Genomic DNA, 25,269 nt, shown 5'->3' on the forward strand with positions numbered 1-25,269 from the left:
TTTACTGAGTTTCTCAATTTGTTCAGTTTTCCTTATATCATTTATTTCTTTTCCAGGTTTTCCTTTATATCCTTGAGCATATTGAAGGTCTTTTTTTAAAGTCTCTGTCCCAAATGTCCGAATTCTGATCTTCCTTGTTGATGGCCTCTGAAGTTTTATCTTGTTTCTTTGGATGCGTCATTTCCTGTTTCTTTGTTTGTTCTGTACTCTTTTGTTACATATTGTACATTTTAATATTTTAATGTATTAACTCTCATTTCTTCCCTGAGCTCTCTGTTCCAGAAGTTGTGCCCAGTTAGTGATATGACAGCTATTTCTTTAGGTGCCAGGAGCTAACAAAAACAAATAAACCAATGCAACAAACACCTTTCACATTCCTTGCTTAGCTCTCTTATTAAGAACATTGGCCCTAAGTGAAAATAAGTACACATACTTTCCATCTTTTCTGAGCCTGTGTCTTGTCCAAGGCTTGTGCTCATTTGTGGCTTTAGGAATTCCTCCAGGAAAAGAAATAAGAATATAAAGAAAGAAAAAAAAGAATAAGAATATCTCCTCTTACTTCCTATGAAATATACTTACCCATGCTCTGGGGTGCTCTTTTTTGTCTCAAAGCTAGTAATTCTCTGCCCCAGCTATCTGCAAGGTGCTTCTTCTTGCATAGCAAGTTCTGCTAGAGTGATCCAGATAAGTTTCCTTGTTCAGTCTTTCAGGCTGCTACCTGAGAGATTGGCACTGACATATAGGTACTCCAGTGTGCACACATGGGAGACACTGTTTTTTTCTTTAAAAGGCTGAGGGACCCCACTGTGGGCAGGGACAAGCAAAGATGCCAAGAACTTCTTATAAGTACTGCACGTTAACTGATTGCGCTACTGGAGCACTCAAGAACTTCTATAGTTTGTTCAGCTGTGTTCTGTGATTTGGCACTAGTCCAGTAACTGCAACCCTTTAACACTTTTCTGGAGTTTTGAAGATGGCTCTGCCTAGTTTTGCTAATTGTTGAAAGATTCTTACCGAAATCGCACCGTGGAGTGTCATGCATTGCCGTCTTGTTCTGCCAGAAGTCTTTTGAAGTAGTTCTTCATAGGTAAACTGTTGGTCTTGATAAGCAATCTGTTCATAGCCTTATATTACAGGAGCATGAATTTCCTGAACAAGAAGCCAGGTTTTTTCTACTTGGCCCAAGAATTGCTTAACATAGGGACAGATAATTATGTAGATTTCAGTTTTCAATGCTTACCCTTTTATCCATCAAATTCTGTACTGGAAATTTATAGTTTAGTTTAATTTTAAAATAAAAGAATCAGATTAGGAACAACATATATCGCTGGATAAATAAACTATGGGTATTCATAAAATAGATTACAATGCAGCCATAGAAAGGTATATATTTTTCATATTGACAATTTTGTCTATGCTTTAATGCAAAGTTAATAACACATAGCATTATGATGCATTAGTTAGCATTTGTTTGGCTTCCAGAAATGATATACTGGAGCTGGCTCATAGAGACTCAAGAGCACACAGGACTCCTGAGAGTTGAAAGTACACCTTTCTTCTCAACTCTGCATTCAGAGATATCATGTTTATTGCATGAAACTGACCATGGTGTGAACACTGACATCATGAAAATCAACAAACACTACAAATTCAATCTCCCCCATGTGGTGAATTGGATGATATACCCCAGAAAAACATGTTCTTTAACTTAATCCATTCTTGTGGGTGTGGACCTATTGTAAATAAGACCTTTTGTTGATTTAAGGTATCAGAATGGATCCTAATCCTATTACTGGAGACTTTATAAATTCAGACATAGAGAGGAAGCCACAGGGATAAGTGGGAAGTCAACAGAACCCAGAGTAACCAGGAGAGACTGCCATGTACTTTGCCATGTGACTGAAATGCCAAGACAAAGGATTGGGGGCAGCTAGCCCCGGACCATCACAGTCTTCTGGAAGACAGTATCGACTTGATAATGCCTTGATCTTGAGCTTCTCCTAGTCATAAAACTCTGAGCCAATGAATTCCCATGGTTTAAACCAACCCATTGCTTGGCATTTCTTTTAGCAGCTAGGAAACTAAAAAGTATCCATCATCACCCTCTATCAGAACACACACCACCGACTTCAAGCGATAGAAAATATGACTAACATAGACTTAGACTCTAAGGCAGGGTTTCCTAGCATGGGGTCTGTGAGCTTGAATTGAAATTCAAAAAAACATTATTCTCATGGGGATATGTTGGTGTGAGTATGATATAATTTTAAATAATACACAATATAGTGTGGACTTAGTAAGGGGTCTGTGGTTTTCACCTGACTGGCAAAGGGGTCTGTGAAACAAAAAAAGGTTAAGAACCCCTGCTCTAAGGCCACTTATTGTTTACTTTCAAGACAGAGGTAGGCATTCCGGGAATGGTTTGGCATCTGAAGAGTCTCACTGAAGAGCAAGGCATTTTCTATTCTCACAGTAGATGTGCCTTTACATTTTATTGTCCAGAATGGGTCACATAGCCAATTTTAGGTACAAGATAGCTTGGGAGAGCCAGTGACTGGCAGCAGGAAACAGTATGGGCAGGACTAGAATATTCATCCCCTGGAGTTTTACCTTCTTACTGCCACAAACAATTGGGTTTAGCAGCAAGAGATGGGATGGGGAGTGGATAAGCAATTAGCAGTTTCTGCTCTATGTGTGTATGTGCCTGCATGCATGTAAATATACTTAAAAAATGAACATTTAAAGACTATTTATAAAAACATTAGGAAGCTAAAGAAATGTGCCACACTTTTTTTTTTTCATGTCAGATGGGTAAAGGTGCCAACTGACTGACACAAGGTTTGAGGAAGGCACAATTCACACAAATGCTTGAATACTCATTCATCATGCTTATGAACCATGAAAGGATCACATACTCTTAACAGTTATATGTATAATGGGGAGGTAGGACTTTGTGAAGACTTTTATTTTTTTGTAATTGCCCTAGTTTTTTCAGTGACCATGTATCAGAGCAAATACAGGTTACGAAAATTAGAGAAAAAGCAACTAAAATAAATGTGAAACTACTTAGCTTAGTGCCTGGATGATATTATATGCTCAATAATATAATCCAGACTTAAATCTTTTGTATTGACTTATATATCTGAAAGTTATGCCTACCTCTTATACATTTATTTCCAAATATTTTGTGTTTTATGTTGCTACTGTGAATGAGAGGGGAGACTTATTGTATACTATGAGGAAGCAAGGCTAGAAAGGAAGGTAGGGATCAGATTGAAAAGGCCCTTAATTCACAGGGGAGAAGTTTCATTTTTATCCTGTAAGCAACGAGGAGCGACTACAAGGATTTATCAAGGGGGTAATGTAATCAGAGCTATATTTTAGAAAGATCGTTTTCATTGTTGTATACAGAATAGAGATTGAAGGCGCAAAGGACCAAAGCCAGCCAGTAAGCGCAACAATTGAGGCAAAGCCTTTCAGTTCTAAGAATTGATATCAAAGCAGCATGATAATTAAGCATCTGGTGCTTGAACCTTCTGGGGGAGGTTATTCCAGGGTCAAAAGGGTATAGTTTATGCGCTGCTTAGAAACCCCTGAGACTCAGAATCAGCTTTTAACCTGCTCACAGTGTCATCTAGGTATACTCCCCTTTGGGTCTGCTTTTGATTTTTTCTGTTTTTGACCCTCTCCTCATTTTTTACAGATCAAAAATGCCCTGGATGTTAATTGTCATCTTATAAAAATGTTCAGTAGTGGAAGAGAAGGGGGAGTTGTGTGACTCGCATCAGGAGGAAGGGAAATTTGTAATCCACCTGTATAATTATGAAGCAGTACTGAAACAGAGGTGCGGAGACTTAGGAAAACAGTATGTAGGAATTAGTGATTCTTAGATGTAGGAATTAAGAGATTCTTGAAAGAAAAGAAACAAAGATTCTCTAGACTTCTCTAATAAGTAGAGACTTGGAGTGTTCTGGAGAGAAATTGAGGAAGATTAAGTTTAAGCTATGTTGAATTCAATATTGCCAGACATTAAAATGGCACAACTCAAATAGGAGCTAAAAATTCAGGACCAGAGTTCAGAAGAGGTCAGAGATGGAGATAAAGATTTGAAAATCATAGACCTAACGTTCACATTTGTGAGAATAACTGATATCACTGTAGAAGCTTACATGGTAAAACATGAAGTTTGAGGGCAGAATCTGAGAAAATAGATTGAGTGGTAAGAAGGGGAAAACATTTCTCTGAGAACAACAAAGGGTCAGAGAGTTGGAAAAACTAAGGAGTGCAGTCTCGCCTGTGTTGGAGAGAAATAAAGGGGAGTAAAAGTGTCAGTGAAGCCAGGAGGTGTGGGATTTGACAACAAGGTCATTACAGTCTTTGGAAGCTGTTCTGTTAGTGTGATGGGGATGGATCTAATAATATTGAAAAAGGATTAGTAGAAAGAAGAAAGAGGAGTGAGGTGAGTACAGTACAGTGATATTGAGGTCAAAGGGAAATGGGTTGGAGAGTATCTCTTTGTATACAGCTTTTCTTTAGTAGTAGTCTGTTAGGTGAATGAGAAACAACGGAAACTTGACCTTCTTCCAGAAAAACATAGAAAATCTACAAAGATTTTAGAATAGTCTTATTTATTGTGTATTATCACGTCTCTGCTTCATTACCCTTTATTAGCTTCATTGCTTGATAGATTCTTTAGTTTGGCCTACAAGTCCCTTTATGATGTGGTTTCAGCTTACTTTTCTAGCCTCATTTGTCACCCTCCCTACTTGCTCCCCACCTCCAACCCCCACTGAACACAGCTTCTTCCAGTTTTCCAAATGCCTCATCCTGTTTCTAGTGCTGGTATTTGTTGCTTTCATGTCTTCCAATTCCACCAACTTGGTGAATCTGTAATCCTCTTCCCAAACTAAGCTCAAAGTTCTCTACAAAGTCTTTCTGGGTACTGGGCACTCAGGACTGACATTAACATTTTCCTTTTCTGGTCCTTACCGTACCTTTATTATATATCCTGTTTTTATATCACCTAACTCCATGCTGGGTACGTAACTGTTTTCAAATAAGGCTGAATGAACAAATAAATGTAGATTACAGGTCTTCATGTTGAACCTATTATTCATAAAGTGTAGTGCAGTACATTTGGCATTTATTCTTGCCATTCCATATTTATTTTTATTTTGTTTAAACAAAAATAAAAAATTAAAAATATATGAAATAAACCATTATCTCGTTAGTCTGTTGTAATTTTCCATTTCATTTCTAAATGTGAGAATGGCCTATTTTTTGCTTTCCTTAAACCGTTTCCTTGGAAGCAATTATCCTCTTTCTCGGGCAAGTATTAGAAAGCAAAGATAGGCTTCCTTTTAAAATCTAAATGATTAAATTCAACCAATTAAGGTTTCAGTGCCACAGGAATTAAGGTTTTAAACTTAATTTATATTTGCATTCAGGACCGTTGGTTCTCCCGAGGGAGAGATGGGGAAAGACTTTACACCTGGTTTCAGGTTGATTACAGTTAACACGAGACGATTTCAGAATAAAAGGCTCGTTTTGTATTAAACACCTTTTTTTGTGGAGGTGGTGGTAGTGACGATAAAATCTTAATCAAATCCCGCCTGTTTACACTGTCTTCAGGGAATAGGCTTTCAAAGGCCTAAGAACAAAAGAAGATTTGGTTTTCCAATCTCCCCAAAGCCGCAGCAGATTGTGAAGCAGCTACTGGGAGAAACCAAAGTATAAATTATCAGCAAGAGAAAGGCGTGTGTGTGTGTGTGTGTTAGAGATACTGTTCCATTCCAAGCTGTGCCATTTTTTAGAACACCCGCTAAGGCTCCAAGGACTTTTTTTTGCAAGGTACCTCGTTATGAAATATTTCAGTGAAAGGCTGTGCAGTGGAATGAACGCACTGACAACCGTTCCTACGGGTCTCTTTGCAACCATAAGCCGGTATACACTAGAGGAGGAAGAGGAAAGCAGCGGTCCGTATAGCAGGAAACCAGCCTCTTCTGCAGAAGTCGATCCCTGAGAATTTTCCACAAGTCCTGGCACCAAGATACGGAACCCGAAGGGTTACTCTGGGCCCAAGGAGCTGAGGTAGTTTGTTAAAAAAATGCGGGTTCTGGCATCCGACTTCTCAGATTTCTATTCACTTGATGCGGGAAAGGGGTAAAGCTTAGAAATGAGCATTTCAGTCAGCTTCTGCGGATGCTGAGGTGGCAACCTGGGGCACTACACTGAGAACACCACTTTAGAGCGTTGGCAGCAGCATTCTCAGTCTAACAAGAAGGCGAGCGCGGTATGGCGCGCGGCCGGGAGCGCGGCGCGCGGGCTCCCCAGCAACAGCGCATGCGCCGGCTCATCTTCTGGAGAAGGCGCGCTGCTTCGCGGGCGCTCATCTTCCTCCAATCGGAACCCGGCGTTTGGGAAGTACGTAACCTAGAGCTTCGTGTTGCGAACGGCGGGAGGAAAGGGGCGGGTCGGGGCGGAGCCAGGGACACCTCAGAAGGCCTGCGAGGGTCTGAGACTGCTGGCGGTAGTTCCCACCCTCCGGACGCGGCTGCTGTAAACTTCGTTTCTTTGGGGCTCCCTCTCCCGCTCCATCCCCTTTGCTGTTTACCGCCCCTTTCCGCGCGGTAGAGGCCTTCGGGTTTCAACAGTTTCAGTTCCTTATCCCCTGCGGTCTGTGTCAGGATCTCCTCCTTCCCTTGAGACTGGAAGCTACCCCTGAGGTTAGGGGTGTGCGGTCTGGACTTGGAGAGACCGCTGAGGTAACTGGCCGGTATGGGGGCTTCGAGATGATCGACTTGGTCGGAAGGTGTTGAGAGGAATGGTATGGGAGGCTGCAGTGAAGGTTAAGGGAACGCCGAGTTAGTTTGGGCTGTCCTGGGGCGGTTTGTGTCGCTTGTGGGGACACGCCTCTCACTCCTTGGATTGGTCTCTTCGTACTCCTTGGAAGAAGATCTAGGAGCATCCTAGCCAGAGACCGCAGACCCAGACGACTGAGCAGAGGACCTGGATTTGGAGCTACTCAGGTTTACAACTCCGACTGCGGGGCTCTTTACCTCCCGAGAATCAATAAGCCCGTCGAGAGCAAGGACCACGTCTTTTTCTTTTTAAAAAAAATTCTTTCTTTAAACATGTCTCAAGCTAGGCGCTATATAAATGTTTGATGAACGTAAGCTGTGAATTTTTACGAGGCTGTCATGTTTTGAACATTTTTTATCCCATGTGATTTTTAGCCTAGGCAAGTCCAGATTTATTCATTTTGAGAGGATCTTAAATGATACTGCTTAAGCTTACTTGAGAAGCAATTTCAGTTGGTGTTCAACTCTTTCAAATACTTTAAACATCGGTGTTTATAGTTGGGTAACCTTGGAGAAAAGAACCTATTTTGCTACTCGTTTTAAGTTAGTGCCTAGTAACGAGGAAATGAACATGGTATCCCATGAAGTCAAGAGGAAACAAAGGCAGTGCAACCTGCAAGGAAGTAAAATGAAGGGATTAATGAGGAGCTTTCTGTTTTAATCCTGCCTCAGCCATTTATTAGCTGTGTGATCTCGGGCAAATAACCTAACCTCTTTATGCATTAGGTTCCTTATCTATCTCATAGAGAAGATGGAGCTGGTCTTGAAAGTCTCATTTTATCCTAAAATTTTGAATGTTTTAGTCCCTTTAGTTGCCTTGTTTTGATGATTAAACCAAATTCGACTTTAAAGGTGAAGTATATTATATAATTCTGCTGATAGAACTGTGTTGTGAAAATAGGATGGACTTTGATATCAGCTAGGTGTGGGTTTGAATTCTTTATGCAAGTCACCCAACCTCTGTGAGCCTGTTTTCTGTTCTGTGAAATGTGCACAATAATCTCAGAGGGTTACTGGGAGCTTAAATGAAATTGTGTAGGCCTAGCCCAGTGTCAGGCACATAGTAAGCACTCAATAATAGAAGTTTCTGTCTTTTCATCAACCCCTTCCCTTTTTCTCTCATCTGTACAGACACGCTGAGAGATGAGTACATTCTGGATGACCCACTGAAGGACCCAGATGTGAGTACGAAAATCATGATTTTGGATAAGGGATCTGATTAGGTGGTATGAAAACTTTGTACCAGCAGTGGTTCTGAAATCTAAAGTGGACTGTCCTTGGCCTCAATTTCCCTATTATTTATTTTTAAAAACCATTTTACTGAAGAATAATATAATACCCATTATCTATTTCAGTAGGAATGGTGAGAATGGCCCAACTCTACTACCAAGAGAAGATTGATTTATTAGTATATTAACATAAAAATCTGCTTTAAACTTTGCCTGAATCTTTTACTGCTTGAGGATAGCCTGATTTTAGCCCAGCCCTGTGGAAGTGCCATTTGGATTGAGAATCCGCAGATTAGAGCCATCCATCCTTCCTTGAGAAGACTGACTAGTAATTAGTTTGGATGTGAGGAATTAAGATCAGTTTGAGAAACATACAGACCAGAAGTGCTTCCCTAACAATCATGGTCTCACATGCTCTTTGGCTGGGGGTGAGCGAGCCATGTCCTGAAGACCAAGTACAAGGCAACAGCAGAGCTCTAAGTTGGCTGACTTAGGTTTGAGTCCTGACTGTGTCACTAACTAGTGGTTATGACTTTGAATAAAGTTACTGAATATCTATCTCTAATTCCCAGTTTCTTACATATAAAGTGGTGATATTAAAAGTATGATTCCCTTGAGGTTGTCTAGAGTCAAATGATATAATCTATAGAAAGTTTTTAGCACAATACCAGGAGAAGGAATTTTTGTCACAAACTGGAATAATGACAGCAGGAGTGGCTTTTTGCACAGATTATGATGAAATGAATATTTTCAAATGAATAGCAATATTTAAAGAATTGCACAGATACTCAGGAAGAGAATGACTGACATTGATCACACGTTATGAGGAATTTTAAATTACTTATAGATTAGTCAAATTATTGTCTGTCGTAACTCTGAAATTTCGAAGGGGAGTTTCCAGTAAATCTAGGAACAAATATTATGTGGGGGCAGAGCAGTTTTTTTTAAAACTTAGCTTCCTATTCCACTGACATTTTCATCACCATTCCTTGCTATTTTATTTTCCTCATCATTCTTTTCCTTCTTTTCACTCTGTTGGAGAAAAGGAAGTAGATTTTATTACATCTTCTCTGCCATTTTCAATAGCATGGAAATTCAGTCACAGTTAAATTCTGTCACAGACCTGACTTTAACCCTTGATTGATTTAGTCTTCCTGTAACACAAAGGTAGGCTCTTGTACCTGAGCGTTATCAGGATCAGAAAAAGAAGGAAAGAGAATCACAGTTAGAAATCACAGTTAGGCGAAGGAGACTTTAGGTAGGATTTAAATAAAAATCTTTAAAAAAAAAAATAAAACAGAGGCAGAAAATCAGACAAAACAAATATAGGACTTAAAGATTCATTAGAAAGTAAGCACCCTGGTAACACCACCCAGGTCAAGAAATAGAATTTTGCTGCCATCACAGAAATCTCTTCTATGTGCCCCAATCTAATCACAGTATCCTCCCATTAACTATTATTCTGAGTTACAGAAATCAATTCCTTACATTTAAAAGAAGTTTTTTCATACAAATATGCATCCCTAGATGCTGTTGTTAAATCGTCCCCATTAAAAAAATTTTTTTTGATGTGTCTTTTACATCTTTTTTTATTTTTTTATTTTATTTTATTTTATTTTTTACATCTCTTTTAATCTATAGTTTTTCTCTCCATTCCTTTTCCCAACAGTTTTTCTGTTGAAGATCCCATACACTTTTCCCATGGTTTGGATTTGCTGATTGTAGCCTCATGATTTATCTTCCTTTGCCTTCTATTTCCTGCATCCAGAGGCTTGAGCACACTCAGTTTCATCCCTTTGGTAAGACAATAGGGGTGGTGTTTGACAAGATTATAGCAGACACATAATGTCTAGTTGTCTTTTTGAGTATGGTGTTAGTGGTTATTGATATGTAATGCCTGTGTCTGTTTATTGGTTTTCATTTCTTTTGCTCAATTTCCTTTGAAAATAATTATAGATACTTCTCATCTATTATTTTTTTTAATAACTTTCTTTTTTATTTTATTTTATTTATTTATCCCTCCCTCCCCCTGTTGTCTGTTCTCTGTGTCTATTTGCTGCGTCTTCTTCTTTGTGTGCTTTTGTTGTTGTCAGTGGCACGGGAATCTGTGTTTCTTTTGTTGTTGTCGTTGTGTCATCTTGTTGTGTCAGCTCTCCTTGTGGTATGGCACCATTCTTAGGCAGGCCACACCTTCTTTCGCGCTGGGCAGCTCTCCCTACGGGGCGCACTCCTTGCGCGTGGGGCTCCCCTATGCGGGGGACACCCCTGCGTGGCATGACACTCCTTGTGCACATCAGCACTGTGCATGGGCCAGCTCCACACAAGTCAAGGAGACCCAGGGTTTGAACCGCGGACCTCCCATGTGGTAGACGGACGCCCTAACCACTGGGCCAAGTCCGCTTCCCTCTTCATCTATTATTGATAACCCAGTGGTACAGTTCATATGGAAAAGGCAGGATAATATATGTTTTTAAGATTTATTTGTTTATTTTATTGATTTCTCTCCCCTTCCCTGGCCCTCCCCCCCAGTTGTCTACTCTCTGTGTCCATTCGCTGTGTGTTCTTCTGTATCTGCTTTTGTCAGCAGCACCCAGAGTCTGTGTCTCGTTTTTGTTGTGTCATCTTGCTGTGTCAGCTCTCCGTGTATGCGGTGCCACTCATGGGCAGGCTGTGCACTTTTTTGGCACTGGGTGGCTCTTCTTACGGAGTGCACTCCCTGCGCATGGGGCTCCCCTATGCCTGGGACACCCCTGCTTGGCACAGCACTCCTTGTGCGCAGTGGGCTGCTCGTCACAGGGGTCAGGAGGCCCTAGGTTTGATCCTTGGACCTCCCATGTGATAGGTGGGCGCACTATCCGTTGGGCCAAATCCGCTTCCTGGCAGGATACTTTCTTATACTTTTTCTTAACTCATTGGTTTTGAAGATAAGGAATTTTTAAAATATCTTCTTAACTTATGGAGTTAAACATATTTGATGGATCTTTATCCACTGCAAAAATTATCTTTACTGAAGGTTGAATTGTTCTGTCTTTGGCCAAGGGAGCTTCTTCATGTTGCCTCTTGTGTTCTTTTGCTAAGACCTTAGGTAGTTTTTGATAGCTTCCTTGCTATCTGGTGTGAAAAGACGTTCTAGGCTTACCATGAACTTTTCCTTCTTAAGAACTGAAAACAACCATTTGCCAAGAAGGTCTCCAGCTCACCCCCCCTTCCTTTTTTTTTTTTTTTTTTTAAGATACTGGGACCAAGGATTGAACCTTGAACCTCTTACGTGGGAAGCCAATGCTCTACCACTGAGCCACATTGGTTCCAACTCCCCCCTCGCCCTTAAAGTGATAAATGTTTCAAGACAACAATTGAGGGGACTAGCAAATACTTATTGTTACTGGACTGGTAATTTCTTTGATCCTACATTACATACAAAACAGTGTCAGAATAATAGTATTATCACAGATATGATTGCTAAAAACATTAGAATTTCTTTTTGCTTATGTTCTCCCACTAATAAATCATCTATTTTTAGGATTGTAATGTACCTACATTGCTAGAGCCTATTGCCATTGCATACTACTCTTTCTTTTTGAACCTCATTTAATGTTAATTTTCAAGTAACTATATATTAAATGCTCATCACCTGGCCTTATGTCAATGTCTCTCTAGTCATTATGGTTGTCTGAAGTTCATTATCTATTATATTCTTTAGGAAGGGCAGTGGGAACAATGTTCCTTGATTTCTTGCATATTGGCAATAGTGTGTACTCCTTATATTTGAAAGTCAGTTTTGCTGGATATAAAGTCCTTGGCTTGCACTTTTTTTCCCTTGAATATCTTAAATATTTTTTTCTATATTCTTCTGGCATGAAATGTCTAAGAATAATCAGATATTCTTTCCCTTGTAGGTCATATGCTTTTATTTTCCTAGATACTGAAAGGTTTTTTTTTTTTTTCCTTAAAGCCCAGTAATTATTTTAGGACATGTGTTGGTTGTATTGGGTTGATATTCCTAGGAACACAGTCTGCTTTTTCAAATCTAGACAAATTTTTTTTTTTAATTTCGTAAGAGGTTCCTTGAATTATAGTTTTAGCATTTATTCTGTTCCCCAGATTCGATTTTCTTCTTCAGGGACTCCTATGATCTACATGATATTCTTTGTCAGTCAATATTTTGTCCTTTCATTTGATCTTCAATCCTTTTGATCTTCATTTTTTAAAGTTTTATGCACTTTATTAAAATGAAGATTCTATTGGATCTTTTTTGAAATAACTTTCTTAAAGTTTGATAAGCCGTCTCTTCCCATACTTCTCCCCTGAAATTCTTTTCCTCTGAGGTAAATAGAGGTTAGAGGTCTGAGGTAAATAGAGGTTAGAACAGGCACAAATTGTTCTAACACATATGCATGTGTGTGCACATATATGTATGTATTATTAAGTTTCACAAAAATAGAAACATTCAATATATGTATTTTGAGCCTTGAACATTACCCTTATGTACTGAAGAATCTATTCCTTTAGGTTCTAACTCTTATTTCCATTATGAAGATAGTTTCTTTGGGTCTGACTTTTGGAACATGTTGGTAAAGTGGAAAGATTTTGGGACCCAGTATCAGAAGAACTTGATTGAGTCCTAGGGTATACCCTATATGGAAGCCGAGTGGTCTCAGACATGTCATTTAGTGTCTCTGAATTAGAACAGTTTCTTTAAATGAAGTGAGGATAATAAACCTCAGATAAGAAAACTTAAAGTGTTTGTATCAACAGTGGCATTGTAGAAAGATTCTTTAAAGTCAGATGGTTATGAATATTGGCCTTGTTACTTTGTGACTTTTGGCTAGTTATTTCTAATCTTTGAATCTTAGTTTTCTCCATTGAAATTGGGACAACACTTTGCAGAGTTGTAAGGATCAGAGATTTTTTATATAAAGTACCTTGTACAGTGCTTAACACTATAGTAGATGCTGAAATTAATGGCAGCATCACTGGTATTTCTACCACTATCCCCAAGCTTTGCCTCTTCAGAAGGTCCTTGGAGAAATGGGATTTGCCCCCTCCCCCATCTTGGCCAAAATTCTTTCCTTCTGGTCCTTGGTCAAATTATTTTTCTATTAGTTACATGAATCACTGACTGTTTTAAATACCCCTTGTATCTGGCTATGGGAGCCCTTAATTGTTTCTCAGCACCATGGTTGATTGAATCCCCATTTCAGTCTGTTTATTAAGACCCTTGTCTCTCTCTCTGAGACTTGTTTATTGAGAATTAGGGATAGAACAGTTTCCCACTTTTATTTTTTGTCTCTTAGGTATCCCTGTACACCCGTTATTTCAGTAAAAACTCTTTTATTACTTCTTTCCCCCAGATCAAATCACCCCAGGTGTAATGTACTCTCTTCCTTTATCAAGGATCATTATAATTTCTCATTGAGTTCTACAATCAGTGATAAAAACTGACAGTTTGTAATGTCTGTATGTATTGTTTAAATCTCATAGCAAATATATGAGATTGATATACTTTTCCCTTTTTATTGGTGAGCAAACTGGCACACACAGAGAAAGTGATATGCACAAGGCTATTTACCTTGTAAGATAACTATTGGAATCCTAGCTCTGATCTTTCTGAATCCAAAGCTCATGGTTTTTTTTTAGGGTACTAGACTTCTCCTGGGGGGTATTAAGAGGCACTTATGAGGAAGTGAATTTGTCTCAGTGGACGCAGCATCCACCTACCACATGAGAGGTCCAGGGTTCAAACCCAGGGCCTCCTGACCCATGTGATGAGCTGGCCCATGCACTGTGCTGATGTGTGCAAGGAATGCTGTGCCACGCAGCGGTGTCCCCTGTGTAGGGGGGCCCCACATGCAAGGAGTGCACCCCATAAGGAGAGCTGCCCAGTGCAAAAACAGTGCAGCCTGCCTAGGAGTGGCGCAGCACACAAGGAGAGCTGACGCAGCAAGATGATGCAACAAAAGGAGACGCAGATTCCCTGTGCCGCTGACAAGAATACAAGTGGACACAGAGGAACACACAACGAATGGACACAGAGAGCAGACAGCTGGGGAAGGAGGGGGAGAGAAATAAATTTTAAAAAAGGCATTTATGGATCTTGGTGTTAGTATCTATTTAGATTTAATGAATTATTGTTATTTCTATTTAAAATGTTTTTCCAGAGATTCTTTTATACTATAGTAAAGTAACTTACTTGAAATGATTGACTATGTATAATTTGGAATATCTTCCATAGAAGAGGGTTTAGAGAGAATACAGTGTATGTATAAGTGCCCCAAACTCTCTTCCTTCCTGATTTCTTTTACTTTCATTCTTTCGGAGACCTTTGAAAGTTACCATGGGCCTTTTGTTTGGTAGTACTTTGACGTCTTTGATTGAAGTGTTTCACAGAAAATGTCTCATTTATGAAAAAGGCTTTGAGGATCTAAAAATATCTCTGGCTCTTTCAAACAGAATTCTGGATTATAGGGATAGACACTAAAATGCCTTTTCCAAGTTCAAGAATAACTTCATTTCTGTACTTTTTTCCTTTGAGAAATTAAAATAATTTGATAATCATTACCTGTTCTTACTACTTAGAAGGAACTTTTTTTTTAAAAACATTTTTCATTTTTGCTTCCAATTCTTTTTTTAATTGAACATAAGTTTTAAAATATAAGCATTACATAATTGTTATAGGATAAATAAAAAAAATCAAACCAAAGAAGAAAAGAAAAATGGCTCATAGTAGTTTTAGGACTTAATTGTTACATTGTTTACTATTTTAACAGATTTAAGTCCATTTAACCTGTAAGCCAGACATCTTGCACAGTTTTAAGCATCTATATTGAAGTATATTGTTACGCAACTGTGGAATAGTTTGAAAGATTTGGACTACGTTATGAGTTTAAACATTTCAAGTAATACCACTGGTGAAAACCAAAGGTAAGCCTAGATTCTTCCTTTAGTTGGGAAATGCTTTTGAATGCAGTGAACAGGGAAAAGTAAGTGGGTGGTGGGGCTATTTTTAAGAATTCTTGTGGGATATGGTAAAGGAAGTATAAATTTCACTGGACTGGAGGACAGGAATAATAACTCATAGGAATTGGAACTGGATCTAGAGGCTTTGTGGGGCTCTTTGTGCTCCTTTGTTAACTTGGACAGCAAAAGTCCATGTTGTCTGTCCTTTGTTCTGTCCCTAGAGTTGCTTATTATCTTTCTGCCTATTCACATTTCTGTTTGGTCATTACTTTGACATGGCTGTTGCCTCAGTGTCTCTAATTCTAAGCCTTTCCTCATTGCCTCAACTCTAATTCATGACTTCTGCTTAAGCATTCTTTTAGCTTTGGCTCCTGTTGCTAACAGCTTCCTTTACTTGTTCTCCCTCAATTACATTCCAGGAGAGAGCATCTAATTGCTATTGTTCATCATTTCATACCATTGATTTCTACCTTTGGGTGATATATCTTTAAAGTATTTTACAAAAGTATTATGAATTACTAAATAAGAATCTTTATTGGCCATTCATATACAGTCAGTCCTCATTATTTGCACATTCTGTATTTGTAAATTCACCAACTTGCTAAAATTTATTTGTAACTCCAAAAATCATACAGGGATTTTGTACTTATCTGCAGACATTGTGCAGAATGGTGAAAAATTTCACATTCCCAGCTGAGATCGAACAAGGTGACAATCTTTCTTCTTGTTTCAGTTCTAATACTGTAAATAAGTATGCTTGTCAAGATATATTTAGTGCCATGTTTTCACATTTCAGAGCTTTTTATTGGTGATTTTCCTGTTTAAAATGGCCCCCAACTATAGTGATGAAGTACATTGTCTAGTTTTCCTAAGCGAAAGAAGGCTGTGCTGGCCCTTAAGGAGAAAATACATGTGTTTCATTCTGGCATGAGTTATATTGTTGTCCAGAATTCAGTGTTAATGAATCGATATCCTATTTATTATTATTATTTTTTTAGATTTATTTATTTATTTTTATTTATTTCTCTCCCCTCCCCCCCTTCCCAATTGTCTTGCTCTCTGTGTCCATTTGCTGTGTGTTCTTCTGTGACCACTTCTATCCTTATCAGTGGCACTGGGAATCTGTATTTCTTTTTGTTGTGTCATCTTGTTGTGTCAGCTCTCCGTGTGTGCAGTGCCATTCTTGGGCAGGCTGTGCTTCCTTTCACGCTGGGCGGCTCTCCTTACGGGGCGCACTCTGTGCGCGTGGGGCTCCCCTATGCAGGGGACACCCCTGTGTGGCACGGCACTCCTTGCGTGCATCAGCAGTGCGTGTGGGCCAGCTCCACACGGGTCAAGGAGGCCTGGGGTTTGAACCGCAGAGCTCCCATGTGGTAGGCGGACACCCTATCCATTGGGCCAAGTCCGCTTCCCTCAATACCCTATTGAATGAGCTACAATTACTTGCTCCCTATTGCAATTTATGATTAATCATGCTTAAATTTATACTCAGAGACTTTATTTAAATGTTTCTCTAAAATGTTCTACAGGCAATGATACTGTTTCTAGATGAGGTTAAATGAGGGCAGTATCTAAAAGGCTGATGAAACAACTTCTTAGGGAATCATCCTATGCAATTTTGAGGAATCAAAAGATATAAGGTGTCTTTAAACAGAAACCCAAATGAAATGAGGTTATGTATTGAGTACTTGAGGAAATGTTGTGACCAGAGACTTGTAGGAACCTATCCCTGTATTTCTTCTATCAGTGGTTTGATATTAGCTATTTCATCTTTGCCTGTGATGTTATAGAAGATAACTACCACAGATAATGAGAATTGACTGTATCTTATTTGGTGAAATGTCTATTTAAATCTTTTGCCCTTTTTTATTGATCTGTGAGAATTCTTAATATATTCTAGGTAAACATTTTTTATCAGATATATTTACAAATATTTTTTCCCATTCTTTGGCTTGAGTTTTCATTTCCTTAATGTGGTCTTTTTTTTTTTTTTTTAATAGATTTCTATTACAGAAGTTGTGAACTTACGAAACAATCATGGACATGTGTAGAATTCCCCCACAACAACCCTTTGCCAACACACCACACCATTGTGGAACATTTGTTAGAGATTATGAGATAATATCACCAGACTATTACCACTAACTGTGGTCCATAGCGTACCTTTGGCATATTTTTTTCCATACTCCCCTACTATTAAAACAGTACATCTTTGGCATTAATGCAGGAATATTAGAATATTGCTGTTAACTGTAGACCATAGGTTAATTACTTGTATTTTTCTCTTGCTTCATATTCCCACCACCCTGGAATAGTGACATGCATTCATTCTAGTTCATAGAAGGACCTTAATGCATTTGTACTATTAACTTAGTACAAATTTTCATCAACTTCTGGGTTCGCTGTGTTATTCAGTTCCTAGATTATTCTCTAGCTTTCTTTCAATTGACATTTACATCCCTAGACTACCCTTTTCAGGCAAATTCTCATTTATGAACCAGATAATACTCACTGTAATGTGTTACCATCAACTCTATCCATTTCCACACATTTACAGCCAAGTTAATTAAAATTTCTGCATGCATTAAGCACCTTCACAACAGCGTGGTGTCTTTTTTTTTTTAAGGTTTATTTATTCATTTATCCCCCACTCCCCCCCCCTGCTCCCGTGCCTTGTTGTTTGCACTCTTTGTGTCTGTTCATTGTATGCTTTCTGTGTCAGCTTGTCTGCTTTTAGGAGGCACTGGGAACCGAACGTAGAACCTCCCACATGAGCAGGAGGAATCCAGTTGTTTGAGCCATGTGCGCTCCCAGCTTGTGTCTCTAATTGCGCCTCCTCGTTGCATCATTTTGTTGCAGCATCTCATTGTATCAGTTCGCTACACTAGCCCTATGTGTCAGCTTGCTGTCTTGCTCATCTTCTTTATTTATTTATTTATTTATTTTTCTCCCCTCCCCCTCCCAGTTGTCTGCTCTCTGTGTCCATTCGCTGTGTGTTCTTCTGTGACCGCTTCTATCCTTATCAATGGCACCAGGAATCTGTGTTTCTTTTTGTTGCATCATCTTGTTGTGTCAGCTCTCTGAGTGTGCAGTGCTATTCCTGGGCAGCCTGCACTTTCTTTCGTGCTGGGCGGCTCTCCTTATGGGGCGCACTCCTTGCACGTGGGGCTCCCCTATGCGGGGGACACCCCTGCGTGGCATGGCACTCCTTCCGCGCATCAGCACTGCACACGGGCCAGCTCCACATGAGTCAAGGAGGCCTGGGGTTTGAACCGCGGACCTCCAATGTGGTAGGCAGAAGCCATATCCATTGGACCAAGTCTGCTTCCCTTGCTCATCTTCTTTAGGAAGCACAGGGAACCAAACCTGGGACCTCCCATGTGGGAGGCAGGTGCCCACTTCTTGAGCCACATCTGTTCCCAGTGTGGTGTTTTGAAGTACAAAAGTTTTTTTTTTTTCCTTTTTAAAAAAAATTATTAAAGTTAATAGATGACAAAGAGTGTTACATTAAATAACATAAGAGGTTCCCATATAACCCATTCCCCACCCCCCATTGTTTTTGTAAATTGTATTTTTTTGAAGATATATACACCTCAAAAAATGTTATGTTAAAAAACATGAGGTTTCTGTATACCCCTCACCCCCACACCCCACTCCTCCCACAAAAACAACCACCCCCATCATTGTGGCACACTCATCGCACTCTGTGAACACATTTTGGAGCACTGCTGCACCACATGGATAATAGTTTACCCTGTACTTCACACTCTCCCCCAGTACATTCAGTGAGTTATGGCAGGATATGTAAAGTCCAGCATCTGACCCTGCAATATCATTTAGGACAATACAAAGTCCCAAAAATGCCCCCACATCACATCTCTTCTTCCTTCTCCCTGCGCTCAGCAACTACTGTGGCCACTATCTTCACCTCAATGCTACAATTTCTTCTATTACTAGTCACAATAGTTTTATAGCAGAATATCAGTAAATCCACTCTAATCCATATTTTATTCCTCCATCCTGTGGACCCTGGGATGGTGATGTTCACTCGACCTCTAGATCAAGAGGGGGCTTAGATTTCACATGGATGATGGATGCAATTCTTCCGCTTGCAGTTGTAGGCACTTTTGATTCCCGGTGTGGTGGTTGACCATCTTCACCTCCCTGTTAGCTGACCTGTATAAGTCCAATGAACCAGAGAGTAGGAGTTGCAACTCTGCTGAAGCTCAGGGCCCAGCTGGCAGATGGGCAGTCCAGAGATTCAAGTCCCCTGAGTATGCACCATCCCTAGCACCAACCACAGGTTCAGTAAAAGTGACAGAAGAGGCCTGTGTAGGAAGGTCACATCTGAGTCCAGCTCCATCACACTCAGGAGCACAAATTCCAAAGCAGGGCTCTCTGACATGCCACAGAACTCCAAATCCATTTGCTATGACCATACACTCTTTGGGTCTCCGTAGCTTTCAGGAGAATCAGCACCTAGGGTTGTATCTACTTTGGCTTTCTCTGGGGTCCTGCCGAGACATGCATAAGCGTGACCCCTCTGATGACCTCCTGACTCTTTTTTGAAAACACTTAGCCATATCAACTCATTTGTCTTTGCCATTTCCCCCTTTTATTCAAGGTAAAAAGGCAGTCTTTAGCACATAATCCTACGTGTAGGCTGAGATATTCTACTGTTCTAAGTTGACCCTTTTATTCAAGGTCTCTTTCTAGTTGTATCACCAGCTAGTGATTGGTAGTAATCCTTGGTGCCAGGGAGGCTCATACCCAAGAGTCATGTCCTATGCTGGGGGAAAGTGCAAAAGTTTAAAAAATTTTTTAATCATCTCACTCCCCCAGATGGTTCTCTCATCTCTCTGTTCAATGTTTGCTCATTTTTTTTTTTTTGATTAAAAAAAAAATCAATTTCATTGATATATAATAAAACAAAAGTCCATCATAGTATACAATCAGTAGTGTTTGGTATAATTATATAGTTGTGTATATCTCACATCTATCATGATTAGAACATTGTTTGCTCATTGTTTACTTGCCTTCTCTAGGAGGCACTGGGAGCCAAACTCGGGACCTCCCACATGGGAGGCAAGTGTCCAATGGCCTGAGCCATATCCAATTCTTGTGGGGCTGCAGCATCTGCTGGCTTGTGGCATCTGCTAGTTTAGGCATCTGCTTCTTGTGGTGGGGTGCGGGCATCTAGCTCACTGTGGCAAGTGTAGGTATCTGCTCATCTTCTTCAGGAGGCTCTGGGACCTGAACCTGGAACATCCCAAATGGTGGGCAGGCATCCAACTGGTTGAGCCACATCCACTTCCCAAAAGTTTTTAATTTTGATGAAGTCCAGTATATTAAAATTTTTTCCTTAATGAATTGAGCTTTTGGTTTTGTATCTAAGAAATCTTTGCCAATTTAAGGTCAGGGAGATTTTTCTCCTATGTTTTCTTCTAAAAGTTTTAGCTCTTATATTTTGGTCTGTGATCCATTTTGAGTTAATTTTGTGTATATTGTGAGGTAAGGGTCTAAATTAATCTTGTTTTTTTTTGCTTGTGAATATCCAGTTCAAGGACTGTTTGATGAGAATACTATTCTTTCTCTGTTCAGTTGGCTTAGCGTATTTGTTGAAAGTCAGTTTACCAAATGTATGGGTTTATTTCTGAACTTTCAATTCTGGTACATTGGTCTATCTGTCTATTCTTAATCTAGTACCACACTGTTTTGATTACTGTAGCTTTTGTTATATGTTTTGTAATTAAGAACTGAAAGTCCTCTTACTTTGTTCTTCAAGATTGTTTTTCTATTTTGGAGTCTTGGTGTTTTCATAAGTTTGAGGATCGGCTTGTCAAGTTTTGCAAAAAATCCTGTTAGGATTTTGGTAGGAATTATGTTGAATCTGTATATCAATTTGGGAAAAATTACAGTCTTTGTAATTTTGAGTCTTCTAATATGTGAACATGGAATGTTTTTCCATTTATTTAGTCTTCAGTTCTTTCAACAGTTTCTATCATTCAGTATAGAAATTTCTACTTCTTTTGCCAAATTTATTCCTAAATTTATTTTATTCTTTTTGATGGTATTATGATTGGAATTGGTTTTTTAACATAATTTTTCTATTTTTCATTGCTAGTATTTTGAAGATAACTGATTTTTGTATATTGATCTTATTTTTTTGTGACTTTGCTGAACTCCTTTTTCTTTTTAAAGTTCTAGTCTTCTTTTGTGTGTTTTTAGGATTTTTTATTTACAGAATCATGTTCTTTGCAGTTAAAACCAGTTTTAGTTCTTTTCAATAATTCAATAATGTCATTTATTTCTTTGTTCTTTTATGATTACACTGTTTTGAATTCAATCTTAAATAAAAATGTTAAATGTTAAGGATATCATTGCCTCGTTCTGCTCTTAGAGGAAGCTTTTAGTCTTTCACTAAGTGTGACTTTAGTTGTTGACTTTTCCTATAAGCCCTTTTTCAGGCTGTGGGAATGTCTTTCTACTCTTAGTTTGCTGAGCGTTTTTATAATAAATGTGTTTCAGATTTTGTCAAATGCTCTTTATGTGTCTATTGAGATGATTCCGTGGTTTTTGTTCTTTATATCATTAAAATTGTGTAAATAATTTCAGTCTTTAAATCACTGTTGCGTTTTTGGGATAAATCCCACTTGGTCATGTTGTGTAATTCTTTTTAGATGTTTGCTAATGTTGTATGGAGAATTTTTGCATTTATATTTTTGCGGGATATTTTTGGGCTCTAATTTTCTTATGAGTTTTTTCTTTGACTTTAGTATCAGGACTATACTGGCCTCATAGAATGAGTTGAGAAGTGTTTCTTCCTCCTCTTTTTTCTGTTAGTATATGTGAAAGATTGGTATTATGTCTTCTTTAAATGTTTGGTAGTATTTGCTAGTGAAGCCATCTGGCCTTGGGCTTTCTTTATGGCTAGATTTTTAAGTGACTAATTTCTTTGTTATAGGGCTGTTCAAATTTTCCACTTCTTTTTGAGTCAGTTTCAATAATTTCATTTGTTCTAGAAATTTGTCCATTTAAGTTGTCTAATTTGTTACCCCAAAGTTGTTCATAGTTTTTCCCCGTAATCCTAGATTGGTTAGTGATGTCCCTTCTCTCATTCCTTCATTTTCTAATGTGTGTTCTTTTTTGATTCTTGTCAATCTAGCTAAAGTTTTGTCAGTTTTGTTGGTCTTTTCAAAGTAACAACTTTTGTTTCACTGATTCTATTATTCTATTTTAGTCTTATTTTTATAAATTAAAATTATATGTGTACATTATTCAGAGACTCCAGTCTGCAAGGCTTCCCTTACTGCTGTTAGGAAAAATAACAGTACTAATTTCCATGAGATAATCACTCTTGCTCCCTAAAAGCAATCATTTCGAATCCTTGAGCTGGTTTTTTCTGTATCTCTTAAAAACTTTCTTTATATTGCTATTTAATTTTTCAGTTTTAACAATTATCTATTGTCATCCTAGTGCAAAAGTATCATAATTTAGTTCTTATTAATTCCTGCCACCTTTCTCATCTCTCTAAAATATAGTTTTATTATAATCTTGGGTAGATCATTTATTCAATATTTACATTATTATAATTATGGAAATTTCCCAGTGGAGCTATATAGTAGTTAGTGGCGATTTTTTCCCGTTTTAAATAATTGTCCTGTTTTAGGTTGGTTGGTTTGCTTAGCTTCTAAGAACTTATCATAACTTCATACGCCAATCAAGTTACATAAATCTCGGTGGCAGACTTGGCCCAGTGGTTAGGGCGTCTGCCTACCACATGGGAGGTCCCCGGTTCAAACCCCAGGCCTCCTTGACCCATGTGGAGCTGGCCCATGCGCAGTGCTGATGCACGCAAGGAGTGCCCTGCCATGCAGGGCTGTCCCCCCCATAGGGGAGCTCCACGCGCAAGGAGTGCGCCCCGTAAGGAGAGCTGCCCAGTGTGAAAGAAAGTGCAGCCTGCCCAGGAATGGTGCCGCACACACAGAGAGCTGACACAACAAGAAGACTCAACAAAAAAAAGAAACACAGATTCCCATGCTGCTGACAACAACAGAAGCAGACAAAGAAGAGGCAGCAATATAGACACAGAGAACAGACAACTGGGGTGGGGGGGAAAGGGGAGAGAAATAAATAAATCAATAAATCTTAAAAAAAAAAGTTACATAAATTTCCTTTCAGTATGTTCCATTACTGAAGTATTCTGTTATTTTCATCTTCTTGAAGAAATTGCTCCTGTAACCTGTGGCCAGCCCAGTTAAGGCAGATTGCCCTTTAAGTGCTTTGCTGCATATCTATTCCCTTGGTGTCTTCTTTTATCACTATTCTGAAAATTCATTTGTTTTCTTGCCTTGTTTATCCTATTTCCTGGATTCTATATCTTTCTCTTTCCAGTGTAGGTCCTTATTTTGGTAGAAAATCTTCCATTAGCCTCCTGAGAAAGTTCATGGGAGGTAAACTTTTAAGGCCTTGCAGATATGTAATATTTATTCTTATACCCTTGTGTTTGAATGATAATCTATTGGGTATAAACTTCTATGTTGGTAATTATTTTCTCTTGGAATATTTTCAGGCATTTCATTTTTGCTTTCTAGTTTCTGCTGAGAAATGATGCCAAATAGATTTCTTAATCCTCCATGTAAAATGCGATTTTGTTCTGTCTGGAAGTTTGGAGGAATTTCTCTGTCATTTGTATTCCAAATTTTCTGTGCATTTAATTTGTACTCCTAATAGGCCCTATCTGTTTGAAAATTAATGTTCTTAAGAATCTGGATATTCCTGAAATTAATAAGTTCCTTTATAATAATAATAATGCCCCCCAAAATTGATAATTCTCTAATACCCACTCTGATATTTACCAATTATGCTGAACCTTACAGCATGCCTATTGTGTACAATGCTCCCCTGTCTTTATTTTTAATTCTCTTATTTTCTGTTTCCCTCATTCATCCATCTACTTTTTTTATTGTGGTAACATATATATAACAATATTTGCCATTTTAACCATTTTTAAGTGTGCAATTCAGTGGTGTTAATTACTTTTACAGTGTTGTGTTACCATCATCGTTCTTCCATTGCTAAAACTTTCTCATCGCCCAGAAAGAAACTCTACCCTTCCTTTAAGCAATACTTTCCATTTCGTCTCCCCCAGCTCTCGGTAACCTATAATCTTTCTATTTCTGTGAATTTGCTTATTCTAGATATGTCGTTTAAGTAGAATCATACTTTTTTGTCCTTTTGTGTCTGGCTCGTTTTACTCACAGCATGATGTTATCAAGATTCATCCAGGTTATAGTATGTATCAGAGTTTCATTTCTTTTTATGGCTTAACAATATTCTCTTGTATGGATATACCACATTTTGTTTATCCATTCATCTGTCAATGGACACTTGAGTTGCTTCCACCTTTTGGCTATTATGAATAATGCTGATATGGGCATTGTTATACAGCTGTTTGTTTAAGTCCCTGCTTTTAATTCTTTGGAGTATATACCTCAGAATGGAATTGCCAGGTCATATGGAATTCTGTGTTTAAATTTTTGAGAAACTGCTAAACTGGTTTTTATAGTGGCTGTACCATTTTATATTCCTATCAGCAATGCACAAGAGTTCCAATTTCTCCATATGTTTACCAACACTTGTTATTTTACTTTTTTTAAAAAAAATATCTGCCATGATGATGAAAGAGGTTGTCAATGTGGGAGGATTGGGGTGAGGAGGGTGGGGAGTATATGGGACCTCTTATATTTTTTGAATGTAACATTTAAAAAAAAAAATAAAGAGAGAAAAAAAAAATCCATACTAATATGTGTGAAGTGGTATCTCATTGTGGTTTTGAGTTACATTTGCCTAATGGCTAATGATGTTGAGCCTCTTTTCATGTGCTTAGCCATTTATGTATATTCTTTGGAGAAGTAACTATTCAAATCCTTTGCCATTTTTTTTTCTTTTTCTTTTTTCTTTTTGCAAGGGAGTAAAGAGTTTATTAAGAAAAGGAAAAGAAGAAAAGTACACAGTCCATGCTAAGGCATGGACCGTGGGCACATTGCAGGGTGAGTAGTGTGGGTGGGACCCAGGTCAGGGCTTTTTAAAGTCTGTTTGCTGTTCTGATTGGTTGCTCCACCTGTCATTTCTCAGGGGCCAATGGTGAGGCCCTTTGAGAATATACAGTGCTTTCCCTTTCGTTCCAAATGAGATTCTCATGGGATCCTTCTGGCAGCCGC

The 25,269-nt window shown here is 38.7% G+C and overlaps 1 protein-coding gene and 1 non-coding gene across 6 annotated transcripts in view; one reads left to right on the forward strand and one right to left on the reverse strand.

Moving 5' to 3' along the window:
- Nucleotides 1-2,801: 2,801 nt before the first annotated feature.
- LOC111765556 (small nucleolar RNA U13) lies at nt 2,802-2,908 on the reverse strand. The gene has a single exon (XR_002797862.1). It is a non-coding gene; the product is annotated as a small nucleolar RNA U13 (small nucleolar RNA).
- A 3,548-nt stretch (nt 2,909-6,456) lies between these two features.
- CCDC171 (coiled-coil domain containing 171) overlaps nt 6,457-25,269 on the forward strand; it is a 549,802-nt gene continuing 530,989 nt past the window's right edge. For 3 of the 5 annotated variants that reach the window (XM_058301890.2, XM_058301891.2, XM_071216746.1), the window contains exons 1-4: nt 6,457-6,764; nt 7,992-8,041; nt 9,759-9,888; nt 14,857-15,010. In XM_058301890.2, coding sequence (XP_058157873.1) covers nt 14,967-15,010 — 44 coding nt within the window. In that variant the 5' untranslated portion in view covers nt 6,457-6,764; nt 7,992-8,041; nt 9,759-9,888; nt 14,857-14,966. Of the gene's footprint in view, nt 7,241-7,991; nt 8,042-9,758; nt 9,889-14,856; nt 15,011-25,013; nt 25,099-25,269 lie in introns of those variants that run through there. The other 2 variants (XM_071216743.1, XM_071216744.1) reach the window with 2 other exon arrangements.

The sequence above is a fragment of the Dasypus novemcinctus genome, chromosome 8, assembly GCF_030445035.2.
Source record: "Dasypus novemcinctus isolate mDasNov1 chromosome 8, mDasNov1.1.hap2, whole genome shotgun sequence".
NCBI classification, from domain to species: domain Eukaryota; kingdom Metazoa; phylum Chordata; class Mammalia; order Cingulata; family Dasypodidae; genus Dasypus; species Dasypus novemcinctus.